We start from the raw sequence: 13,422 nt of genomic DNA, 5'->3' as shown, positions 1-13,422 counted from the left end.
GTGGGACGGGACGGAACGGAATGAGACGAGGCGTTCCATCCCACGTTTGATGCGCCTAAAACGGGTGGAACGCGCTGTTCTACGGAACGAATTTTAGATGAATTTTTATTCTGTCTCACCCCCTGGAACGACTCGTTCCACATCAGTGAAACACAAAATTATAACATCTCCGTCTCCTTCTTCTTCCTCCTTGTTTCCATCTGAGGGCATCTTTGCTCCCTCTCTGTTCCGTCCCGTCCTGTCCCGTCTTGTCCCGTCCTATCTCGGATCCTTTTGGTGAGGATCATAGATATCCGTGAATCGTGTTTGTTCATCGTACATCGTGCGGTCAATTTTTATTAAGTATTGTTGGTGTTTAATTTTAAATAAAAATATTTAAAATGATTTATGATCACGTACAATAAACGGACACGATTTCGAATTACAAGATCCTCACAAAGGCCAGAATCCGGATTCCTAAAATCACAACGTAAATAAGGTTTGTTGTCGTCAGCGATACGAAACGGAACGTTTTCGTCGGCTAGATAAATTATTGAATTTCGCAGCCGACGTATCCATTCTCCAGTATTCCAGCCGAGAAACTTCAATCCTCTTAAGAAAATAGCGAGAGAAAATACGCGCACTCTCTCCTTTCCACTCTTATTTTTCTCGGCAACCAAACACAAGATTCGTCCTTTTTCCCACGATTACCTCCTCCAATCCCCTCTCGTTGTCCACAGTTTCTCCGATTCTACGCCCACTCAATCCATCCGATCAAACACTCACAGGCTCTGAAACCAGTCTTCTGAAGCATCAAACCTAGCAACACACCCAATTCTCTTCGTCTGGGATTGGATTGGAATTGACTGAGTCGACGCGGAAGGATGTTCTTCTCGGGCGATTCATCGACTCGGAAGCGAGTTGATTTGGGGGGACGGAGTACGAAGGAAAGGGACAGGCAGAAGCTTTTGGAGCAGACAAGGTTGGAACGCAACCGCCGGTTGTGGATACGACAGCAGAACTCGGCGGCTTTGAAAATCCAGGTTTGGACTTGTGCATTTTGCTTTCTATGCGGTCTAATTCGACAGCGTTGAGAGTTGAAAATGTGTGGAATTGGTGAAAATTGCATCGGTTTGATTGTGTTTTTAACTTAATTAGTTGGAGGTGTACGTTGCCACATTCTGCGGTGTAGTTTCGATTGTAAAAGACAGTAAATTGAGGTTCTTTGGGTAGTTATTGGTAATGGTTTGTGCATTGGATGGTAGTTTATGAAATGTGTGGAGTTTACGGAGTTTGAACATGTTTTTAATTGTCGCGGGATAGATTATGTGGTGGTCAAGAGAATAGGTGGAAGTTGATGTGTTTTGGTTTTTTAATCTCTGTTTATTCTGAATGCCTGTAAGTGCTGAACGCTAATTCTTTTACTATGGTTGATCGGGTGAGACGTGCTTTCCCGGCTAGTACATAACTCGATGTACTGATTTGCGGGTCGAATGTCAGTTAGGTAGATTTCATGAGTTAATAGTGTATGCAGCTAACATTGAGCTAACCACATTTTCACACCCTCAAATGTTTTAAACTTACAACTTTATACTTGGAATAGATAATTCTGTGAAGAATGAAACTTGGAGCACGTGTTGATTTTCTAGAACTAAACACTGACCAGACATCTTCAAAATAATATTAAGGGTGTATACTCAGCTTACATGTGTCTGAGGCATAACTCAGTTTTTAGTTTCACGCCCTATGCAAAGAGAAGATACCAAGTTCAAATCGTTTTCAATTGTCGCAACTGGACTGAAGACGTATACATAACCTAGATTTGAGAAATTCATATTAGTTTTATAGAACGTGTGGAATATGTTATAAAAGCTAAGTGGACATAAGCACAGCTGGAAATAGTGTAATGTGCCTTTCTTATGATATTTAAAGGGGCTTTACTTTTCCTTCCTCTCGCTTAATGTATGTACAGGAGAACGTTTGCCATCCTTCTGTCTCTAGTCAGCCTTTCTGAAATGCTTTTTTCTATTTAGGTTATGACTGGTCAATAAAGCTAAGAAAATTTGCATGACATGGATTTGATGTCATCAAGGTAATAAATGTAGCGATCATCCATCCTTTGGTGTTGTATTTGTGAAATTATTACGTGTAGCTAAAATATCTATTGAAGCATTGAAAAGGTGAATTTTCAATTAGATTCAGACTTATATTGCACATTACTGGGTATCCGTATACATATGATGTCTCAACCCGGTCACTAATTTTAGTAGGCTATGAGTGCTTTTTTATTGCTTTTTGGTTGAAATAGTTTTTCTCGGCCGTTTGGCTAACATCAAGTTTATCATGTCTCCATTCGAGTTTTTCAAGTGTTGACTAATTACTAGCTACAGAAATGCTTCAGAGGGAGGAAGGTGGCAGCGGCTGAACATTCTAAGGTGCGCGAGCAGTTCTACGGAAGATATGGGGGGCACTGCCAGAATGTCGACAGGTTAGATTTGGATCCATATTATCTTTTATATTCGACTTTTGTCTTAGTTCTTTAAGCATCGTGACCTTCTTCAAATTGTGCCTGTGCATTCAGGTTTAGTTTTGGTCCCGATTCAGAGTTTCTCCGGCAGTTACTTTTCTTCTTTGATGCACGAAGCGTTGGTGATTTTTCCATCCTTGTGGAGACATGCCGGTTGCTTCATCAATTTGTCAGGGATACAGGTAAGTTTATTCTCTTATGAAGAGCTGTCTGTACAAGAAATTATGTGATAAATATACCTCACATAATAAATTCTCTCTCAAAAAAATTAAAAAAAACATATACTCCACTGGTAAATTCTGTTTGGGGCTGATCTGCTCTCGAACTCTCATTTTAGTGCAGGGATTACTATTACGGTTTCTCCGTTCTCATGTATTTTAAGACTTTACCTGAAACCCGTCCATCTCCCCCAAATGAGTAATGAATAATTGGCACTATATGTGCTAGGGCCGCTGAGTAGGCTTGTTTTGGTTTTTAAGAGGGGTTAATGATTTGGTTGATTGTAAGATAGTTAGAATCTGACAAAGATAGAACTAATTTGTAATAGCTTTTTATGGTTAAAAGCCCTGAAACCTTCAACACTTTTCTACAATCCAGATTTATTTAGATTAGAAATCATTGGTTGCCCAAACAATTCTCAAAGGTAACATGCCAATTCTTCCATTAAGGATCTTCAACTGTCCATGACTTAGTGCAGTTAATTGTGGTTTAAAGAGATATGACTAGCCTGTCTTCACATTAAACCCTGATCCATGCTGTACTTGATAAGTATGGAGCTGGCTACAAGTGTGCTATTGATCTGGTTCTTATCTGATGAATGATTTCAAAATTTGATTATGCAGAAATAGCCAAGGAAGCACATTTTTTTAAAAAACTTTTGTACAATTATATAATAATATTGGTTTTAAGATTTAATGAAGACGTCTTGAGGTTTTGCTTGTTTCACACTGCATAGTACATGTTGGGTGTTGTTGACAATATCTGATCATGAAACAGGGGATATTGTTAGCCTCATTGCGGGCATGGATTATTCGTCCAAGCATGCTTTGGTGAAACACAGAGTGAAGCAGCTTGCATATATCTGTATTAAGGCTGTTCATCAAAACAGGTTGGTTGCATCGATATCAATTTACTTTTATGTTTTTGGTCATTTTTCTTCCGGACTTTAAGAAAAGATATGGAGTACCTGGAGTTGACAGAAGACTTGGAACAAAATCAAGCGCAGTGGTGTTTAGGATTCATACAGCCGACCCCACTTGGTGGGGTAAGGCTTTGTTGTTGTTGTTGTTGGTCATTTTCTTCTGATTTAGACTGCCAATTTGGTGTTTTCTTGATCTCATGTGTGTTTTTATTTATTTTTTTGGTTTTGTTTTGTTTTGTTTTTTTTATGCCTAGCTCAATTTTATTATGAGCATCTCATTTCTTGATTGATTTCTTATATACAATCACTACTCTCAAGTCATTATATTGGTTCTCATTTCTGGGCTCATTGTACTCTTTTCTATTAATGGGCCGGCAAATGAAAGCTGTTGCACTGTGATGACGTCTCTTTTGCATCTAATAGCACATGGAATCGTGGAATAAAAGCTATTCTAGACATTGAAATTCTAGGAATTTTGTGTTTACGGTTACATTTCACTTTGCAAGTGTATGGCATACTGTACACTTTAGTTGTGTAATTTATAATGGCTTAACTAATTCTGTTGTTCTAGTTGTTGGGTTAGAGGACTTGCCGATATGCTTTTCACTAGACTTTCATGCATGCTAGAAAGGAGTCATCTGCAAATTTGTTTTAGAAGTGGGATATGAACTATAGTTCTATGGTTTTGTTGGTTTCTGATGTCCAATAAATATATGGTTTTTGAGATGCGTGATACCCATAGTTGCGTACTGAACTGTGTTATTGGACAGAAATCAGTTGGAGGATCAACTATTTGCAGCCCCTGAGGAGCCCACCATGTCAACAACTTTATTGTTAGAAGCATTAGTTTTATTGATAGATCCCAAGCTTCCATGGGCTTGTGAGACAGTTGGCTATCTTTTGCAAAGAAAGGCTTTTGTCCTGTATAGAGAGATTATTTTTACAGGAAAGGTATGCACCTGATTCCAGCTCTTTGTTCATACACAATAGCTTTTGTTCAAACAGGAGAGGCTTTCCCTATAAGACAAATCACAATTCAAAGAAAAATGTAGTAAACCCCCATTCTTTTTACGAAGTATGAACCATTAAGGAAACCTATAAAGGTTTGGCCTCATCTCGGTCAACAGTACCCTAAAGTTATTAATCCTAGGGCTGTTTCTAATGTTATGGTAATGATTTATTGATTTTGGCATCATGAGACTCCCATTGAGCAAACTTTGAAATTATCAGTTTCTGCATTTGGCTTCAGATCGGATCCATCGATATTTCCTTACAGCTCTTTCCCCTTTACAAACATACGAAACTGAAGCTCCAAGAAAAAGAGTTCTTCACATTCAATTTGATGGGCAAAATTTCTGAATTTTCTAACATTTTGAAACCCCAAGATGGATCAAAGAGAAGCCAAGAAACCAGAAAATAAAAAATAAAAAAATACTGAAAAAGATTTTGGCAACATGACACCACAGTTCTACTATGATGTGTCAGACTCAAAGAAAACCTAGAACCTCCTCTAAACAGATAGGCTCTGATACACGAACAAAATATTACCAAGAATGTATTCTGTATATTCTTCTCTCTGAGGCTGAACTTATAATACATCATATAAAGCTGTGAGTGGAAACTAACACAATATTCCTAAACTAAAGGCAGTTACATCAATCAAGAAATCATCGCCACTTTAATACCCAATGCTAACCCCAAATAAGTTATTGGTGAATCTTGCACCCCACTCCAAACATAGTTGTCAAGCTTTGGATCTCCCTATCATATTAATTCCTGAAACTGAGGTTTCTCGCAAAGAAGCGACTCAGAACATCTATAACAAGTGAACAAGGGTGATGACAAAGGATCACCTTCTCAGCCTTCAATTAGCTTTAAATCTGCTTTCCCATTAATATAGAAAGTTAGCTGAAAGCTCTCCTTTAATTTTTTTTTTCAGTTTACTTGGTTATATATTTTTTCTAGTCTTTCTGTTTCTGGAGATCTGTCATTTACTCTATATTGGCATTCACACATGAGTGAACTCATTTCCTAAACCTACGAGTAATGGGGTGCAGGAAAGTATAAGGACTCATAACTCAATTGGCAGAGTGTCTTCGTTGGAGCGCAGTCTTGCTGTTGTAATTTCTCACATTGGTCAGGAGCCATGTACGTGCCCAAACATCGATCCACATTGGAGTTTTTCATCTCAAATTCTTACAGTTCCTTTTTTATGGAAACTATTCCCCTACTTAGGAGAGGTAAACTTGAATCACTTGGTACCTATGTCTTTTGAAGCCCTCTTTTTTTTTGTTTTTTTTGTTTTTTTTTTACTGTATTAAGATTTCCCGGGCTTATACCATTCTGTAATTAAAATAATCTCTTTTCGTTTAGGTTTTTGCAAGACAAGGGCTGAGCCAGCATTACATTAATCAAATGGCACTCTGTGTGAAAAGTCATGCTGATGTACTTCCGAAAGATGCATCAATTGAGTTACCCAGTTATGCCTGCCTTATTGGAAATATATTGGAATCTTCCGGAGTCGCTCTATCTCAGACTGACTGCTCATTTCAAATGGTAAAAACCAGACTGCTATCAGAAGTAGAAATGGCAACATGTAATGGTTGTTTAGTATGTTTTGGTTCAAGTTGCATAAATTTATGTGCTTAGAAATCAGGGAGGTCTTAGGTTCAATTTTAGCAACAGGTGTACTTTGTGATCTGCTGTGGGGAAAAATTAGTACGTATGGTGATTAACTTAGTACAAGTGATAGGTTTATGACAATGGATACTAGTACTTCATGTAAAGTTTCTCATTGTGCTCACTCACACACATGCACACATTATATATATATATATATATAATCCATCCTTTTTTACGGCTTTGATCCCTGATTTAATTCTATCCTTTCTAATATCAGGCTTTAGCCCTTGCTGGCGTTGCAACATTCTTGTTGGAGGCCCTTCCTTCAATGAAATCATCAAATAGAGAAAGCAAAGAAGGTCTGCATTCCAGATACTGTATTTTATTCCCCTCTTACTATTGTTTTTATAGTTTCATTTTTTCCTAGTTGTCTCCATCTATAATCTTCTGTTCAATTTTTAATGTGTAATATACTTAAATTCTCTATTACATGTGTACAATTGTACATACATATGGTGATTTTCAGATTCGATGGGTGATGATGACATGATTGAAGGAGATGATGCCATGGAAGTTTGTTTAAATAACGATTTAGAGCGACAGATATGTGATGCCATAGATCCGCGCTTTCTTCTGCAATTAGTAAGCCATCTTGTGATTATCTACTTCTATTTTCTATGCAAGATGCAAGTACATCTATGTTAAGCCAATTTGTTTTAACTCTAAATTCTAACAAAGATTTGTTGTTTAATGTTTTGAGCAGACAAATGTTTTGTTTGGAGGTATTTCACTTGCCAGTGGCTCGCACCACGGACCTGATGATAAAGAGGTGTCAGCTGTTGGTGCGGCTTGTGCTTTTCTACATGTTACTTTCAACACCTTACCTCTGGAGAGAATCATGACTATACTTGCTTATAGAACGGAACTTGTTCCGGTGCTTTGGAATTTTATGAGACGGTGCCATGAAAATCAGAAATGGCAGTCAGTGTCTGAGCAGTTGGTGTATCTGCTGCCTGGAGATGCACCTGGCTGGCTATTACCTTTGGCTGTATTCTGTCCTGTGTACAAGTAATAGTCCCTGCTTACTTTTGCTTGGATCTTGTCTTTATATATTTTAGTGGTGTGAAGTTAGTTTTATGTATTCCGTGTTGATCCTAGAGTATTGCGTAGCAGCTTGAGATAGGATTACCTTTGATTCGTTCGTTTCCCTTTTGTTAATGATCAGGCACATGCTTACAATAGTTGATAATGAAGAGTTCTATGAGCAGGAGAAGCCACTGTCATTGAAGGATATCAGATGCCTAGTTATCATACTCAGACAGGTGATTCTGTAGTAAGATGATCAAAAGAAGGATGTTCATTGTAGAACTGACATGTGGTTATCCTTTGGCTAAATGTAGTCTGTAAGGCTGTAATTAGTTGCTTTCTGTGTATGACATTGGCAAACAAGATGTACAAAACTGTATCAATTGCTAATTCTGCACATAATGTTGATGTTTACTCTGAATTTCAAATGAATAGTTGCATTATCTGGACTTCTTTTTTTTTCCAGGCCCTATGGCAACTTCTTTGGGTGAATCCTACAGCTCTCACTACTTCTATGAAACCTGTCACAACCTGCGCTTCTAATAAGAAGCACCCTGTGGAGTTAATTCAACATAGGGTTAGCATTGTAGCTTCTGAACTCCTCTCCCAGGTATTAACGAGCTATGTGTTGTGTCTGTTTTATTGAAAAAGGATATACCCTTCTTATTGCACATTTTGTGTTTGCCCTCTCCTTTGCAGGTTGTCTGATTTTTGGTTCTCTTTGTAGAGACATGCCCCCAATACAATGGACAGGAAATCTTACACTCATTTTTTTTTCCAATTTGTTGTGTGTAGTTGCAAGATTGGAACAATAGACGTGAATTCACATCCCCCAGTGAGTTTCATGCTGATGGTGTCAATGAGTTCTTTATTGCACAGGTAAACAGTTCCTAGGTGTCTAGAACCCAGATCTTGCTAGCACTGGTTTTAATGTCTTTATTTTTCAGGCTGTGATAGAAAATACCCGGGCAAATGACATCATGAAGCAAGCTCCCTTCCTGGTACCATTCACAAGCAGAGTTAAAATATTCACTGTAAGTATTTAAGTGGTTAGAGGAAAAACAATATGCAAATCTTTATGCACTTAAGTCTTATCATGTTTAAAAAAAAATTAATTAGTTTCTTCAAACCAATTTGTCAGTCACAATTGGCAGCAGCTAGACAAAGACACGAGTCTAATTCTGTATTTACCAGAAACCGGTTCAGAATACGGCGGGATCGTATCTTGGAAGATGCTTATGATCAAATGAGTGCGCTGTCTGAAGATGATCTTCGGGGACCGGTAATGCATCTGTTTTTGTTTGTATACATGCAATAGATGAGGGTTGTGGTTGGGAGTGTTTTTGACAATTTGATAAATGCTACCAAATAACCAAAATAGTTACTTTGTAATGTTTTGCTGAGTGCTTTTTGGGGTCAAATAAGCACTGAATTTTTGGAGAGTCTGCCTATTTTTGCAAGCACTTATCCTCTCATTTTCTTATCCAATACCAGAATAACCGCCTTAGCATTTTGACCCGTCTATTTAATTTGCAGATTCGTGTAACGTTTGTAAATGAATTTGGGGTTGAGGAGGCTGGAATTGATGGTGGCGGGATTTTCAAAGACTTCATGGAGAACATTACTCGAGCAGCCTTTGATGTTCAGTATGGATTGTTTAAGGTTAGAAAATTTCCTTTCATCTATGTTTCTAAAGCCTGTATTATCCATGCACAGTTAAATCTATGACTCTGAATTATGCAAAAGAAAGTACATAGCAGTTGCACATTTCAAAATTACATTCATCAAACAATAAAAACCAGGGGCTTGTAGCTTCAGCAGTAGTGTACATTTGTCCCCATTTTCAAGACAAAATTTAAATCCTTCCTCCAGTCTGAGTAAATCTCCATGTAGCAGAAACAATCACTACTAGTCTACTAGAATGCTTGATGAAAGTCAAGTTTCCTGTGTGACGTATGATGTGTCCAAAAATTCAGTGGAAACAGATGTAGAAATGCATACCATGCTTTTTAATAAGAAAATCAAAATGGAAAGTCCAGTACTAAAATAAGTTGTGTCTCGAAATTCTGGTAGAAGCTGACTCACAATTATCAGGCAAAAGATCTTTCTTTATTATGTTGTTAGCAATGTGATATTCACACCTAGACAGGTCATAACTTTGCTACTTAGGTATATTATGTTTGTGCTGATTTTGCTTATTTGTTTTCCTCCTGCTTTGCTTGGTATATCCAGGAAACGTCCGATCATTTACTCTACCCTAATCCTGGTTCTGGAATGATTCACGAACAGCATCTCCAATTCTTTCACTTTCTTGGGGTTCTTCTTGCAAAGGTATAAAAAAAAATTTCTACTGTTTTAGTTCTTATGATGCTTCTTCATGGTATCACACGTTCGATTCCTTACAGGCCATGTTTGAGGGGATTCTTGTAGATATACCATTTGCAACATTTTTTCTGAGCAAATTAAAACAAAAGTAAGTGCATGTTTTCTCTTGAGAAAATCTTGTTTATATACCATTTGCAACATGCTGCAATGTTAATACTAGAAATCTCTTTCTGTTTGTTGATTAGGTACAACTATTTAAATGATTTGCCTTCATTGGACCCAGAGTTGTACCGTCACCTTATTTTCTTGAAGGTAACCCAGTTCTTTCTAAATATGCCTCCTGATATATTGTAGCATTTACCGATTACTCAGGTTTATTTTGGCATGATTCTAAGAAAAAGACTACACAACCCAACATCTTGATGCGAATACTCAGTTTAAAGAAATTAAGTAAAATACTAGACTCACATCTGATTTCTGTTGCTGTATGAGCAAGCAGTCTATTGATGTATGATATATTGTGACCTTGGTATAAAGTTCTCTGATATTCAATTTATGTATAAAAAAACACTTTCTAATCTTTATATTTGTACAATATACTGTTGGATTTAGAAATAGATTTGTCCTATGGAATGGATGTTTGTTTAGGAATCCAATTGCATGAATTGCAAATTTGTATTTAGTTATGTCAATTTTCAGAGTATCTGTTAAAAAGGTCGTACCCAGTGCACAAGGCTCCCGCTTTACGCAGGGTCTGGGAGAGGTAAATGTCGGCTAGCCTTACCCCCATTTATGGAGAGGCTGCTCCCAAGTCTCGAACCCGAGACCTACCGCTCATGGGCGAAGGCACTTGCCATCGCACCAAGTGCGACCTTTCAGAGTATCTGTTGATTATAAATTTTTATTTTTCACAACTAAATTTCACATTCCAGACTTTGACAAAAATTTATTCTTAGTCTACATTTTATTGGATTGGATACTATAATCATGCTTGATGAAAAGCAGTTGGTTCAATCACTATCTCTCTCATCTGCAATTTGGATTATAGTGTGGCTCCTGTTTAGTTGCATGTAGAGCTCACTGCGTCCTGTTTGCCATTATATCTGCAGCATTATAAGGGTGATATTTCAGAATTAGAATTGTACTTTGTCATTGTAAATAATGAATATGGAGAGCAAACAGAAGAGGAGCTGCTTCCCAGGGGAAAAAACCTACGTGTCACTAATGAGAACGTCATAACCTTTATTCATCTTGTTGCCAACCATCGTTTGAACTTTCAGGTAGTGCAACTTTCCATTTTGAACTTTTTCTTGTTCCAAATGACGTTGTAGCTTCCTCATGTGAACATGACAAATGATCATTTTCAGATACGTCAACAAAGTTCACATTTTTTGAGGGGGTTTCAGCAGCTTATACCGAAAGATTGGATAGATATGTTTAATGAGCATGAACTTCAGGTATATTCGTCTACCCTTTGGCTTTGTTGCTTAGGGTTTGTTGCTAAAATAACCTGAGTATACTCACTTCTTGTTTGCCAGTTCTATAAGATCAATAAACTAAAACAGGCTTAGTCATTCTGTCCAATTTGACAATATAGTTGTGATGCCATTATTGCATTTAAGAGTTGCTAGTGATACAAATGGTTATTTTGATGTTTTTGCAAATACGTATCATGTATGCTATTTTTTGTTATGCTGTCTTGGTATTGGAACACTAAAATTGTTCTGAAGAAAAAAGAATATTCGGGTAGCCATTATGCTGTACAAGAGTAATGCCATGGCAATGCGGGTGGTTGTATGTGGCAATGGCATGCTCGGCACAACTTTAGAGTTTCTATTGGGTGGAACCTAGAGTCAGATCCACATTGTTTCTCCTAGTTACAGTCTGAAAAAAAAAATTTGTATTAGGAAGCAAAAGTTTAATCATAATCCATTGTTTGATAAGCGGCTGTAGCTGTAATATACACTTGACACGCTTTTTCCACTTTCACAGGCAATTATGCATAAATGCCTTTTTGACCCGCCTTGTTTTTACAGCTTCTGATATCAGGTTCACTTGACAGCTTGGATGTTGATGATCTACGGATGAACACAAATTATGTGGGTGGCTATCATAGTGTAAGTTCCTTCACATTTGTTTTGGCTTATTTGTATTCTTGTGGGACATATAAAACTGTTTGTGTGGACAAATGTAGCTCTAGATGAACCCAGTCATTGGTTGTCAACCTTTTTCATTACATTTTCCCGCTACTGATTATGCTTGTTATTTTTTTTGACAGGAGCATTATGTCATTGACATGTTCTGGGAAGGTCTGAAAAGTTTTTCATTGGAAAACCAGAAGAAATTTCTAAAGTGAGTTTTTAGTATCCATCACAAAATCCCTCGAACATTTTGTGTTTTGGCTCGTCAAAATACAACAATGTTGGCTATTGCGAGTTCCTGTAATTAATTAGATTTGAAGTTAATGAACATCAGGAGAGATACTGACTACACTACTTTTCATCCAGATTTGTGACCGGTTGCTCTCGGGGACCTCTGCTTGGATTCAAATACTTGGAACCATTATTTTGCATACAGAGGTAAGAGTTCATGAAAGATTTATATGTTGGCGAAATGGCTGATAAAGTTTATTTTACAAAAAATTTCTTTTTCTCTTGGTATTTTTTTTACCTTAATTTTTCTGCCGCTTTCCCTAGGGCTGGTGGCAATGCAGCTGAAGGAGCTCTTGACCGATTACCAACTGCAGCCACTTGTATGAATCTCCTAAAGCTTCCACCATATAGAAGGTTGGCTATCTCTCTATATTTTTTGGTTTTATGATTATATAAGCCATTAATTGTATTCGGCTGGCTGAAATTGCTTCCTGGTTATGATGCAGTAAGGAGCAACTGGAATCAAAATTGATGTATGCTATAAGTGCAGATGCCGGCTTTGATTTGAGCTGATTGAAACCGTGCATTCTAGTTGCACCTAATCTAATCCTCTGCTCCTTTCTTCTGTGGAGCAAACCATCCTCGAGGCGGAGACAGTTCACATCATGCGCTGTTAATTTGATGCCCCTGCTTGGAATCCAAGCTGTGTAATAACCGAACGGACTTCAAAAAGCCGATAGAGCGAAGCTCAAACTTGATGGCATGTAGATATTCGTATTTTCCGGCAAGCTCCTGATTTGACATGTATATATCTGTTGGGTGGTGATCTGCCAAAGTTCTTGCTACTGCTTTGTTAAATTTACAGATTATATGTGCAGGTCTTGGGTCAGTCGCTAATGGCTTTCCTCGGCATAAATAGGCGATTGTTTTGATAACCGTAACGTTTCTATTTTGTATTATATATTTCTGTAAAGGAGAAGGGGCAGATTATATAAATAGAAAGTGCTTTTAATTCCTCCTGTTGAACAAGTCATCTGCAGAAATAATTATGGGTTTGTTTGGAAGTGCTTTTAAAATGACTGAAAGTGTTTTATGAAAATTTGCTTTCGGGTTTCAAAAGCATTTTAAGTGTTTTTTTGGAAGAAGCACCAGATATGTTTCTAGCAGAAAGCATTTGAAGTGTTTTTACAAGATCTATTTGAATTTTTACTAAAGATTGGTTTTAAAAACATTTTCACCAAAAGCGCTTTCAATCCTCTTAAAATATTTTCAAACGAGTTATATAAGTCTCGTGTTCTTCTCAGAGATGTGCATGGTTCTGATTTCTCCTGCCCTCTGTTGATGCTTTATTTTTTTTCTGTTTGGTGCTT

At 37.5% G+C, this 13,422-nt stretch overlaps 1 protein-coding gene across 1 annotated transcript; it reads left to right on the top strand.

Annotated features, from left to right (window-relative positions):
* The first annotated feature begins 466 nt into the window (after positions 1–466).
* LOC103452655 (E3 ubiquitin-protein ligase UPL6-like) lies at positions 467–13,067 on the top strand. The gene is made up of 26 exons (XM_008392187.4): positions 467–1,022; positions 2,370–2,467; positions 2,561–2,688; positions 3,503–3,614; positions 4,418–4,598; positions 5,705–5,887; positions 6,021–6,203; positions 6,547–6,628; positions 6,796–6,911; positions 7,033–7,337; positions 7,495–7,591; positions 7,822–7,965; positions 8,151–8,234; positions 8,303–8,389; positions 8,497–8,637; positions 8,892–9,017; positions 9,588–9,686; positions 9,761–9,828; positions 9,926–9,992; positions 10,790–10,960; positions 11,048–11,137; positions 11,717–11,797; positions 11,959–12,032; positions 12,188–12,259; positions 12,377–12,466; positions 12,559–13,067. Exons 1-26 carry the CDS (start codon positions 864–866, stop codon positions 12,623–12,625), a joined length of 3,105 nt encoding a protein of 1,034 aa, XP_008390409.1. The 5' UTR covers positions 467–863; the 3' UTR covers positions 12,626–13,067.
* The last annotated feature ends 355 nt before the right edge of the window (positions 13,068–13,422 follow it).

Source organism: Malus domestica, chromosome 13 (assembly GCF_042453785.1).
Source record: "Malus domestica chromosome 13, GDT2T_hap1".
NCBI classification, from domain to species: Eukaryota; Viridiplantae; Streptophyta; class Magnoliopsida; order Rosales; family Rosaceae; genus Malus; species Malus domestica.
Note: the sequence above shows the minus strand (reverse complement) of the source record. Positions and strands in the feature narration are given on the sequence as shown.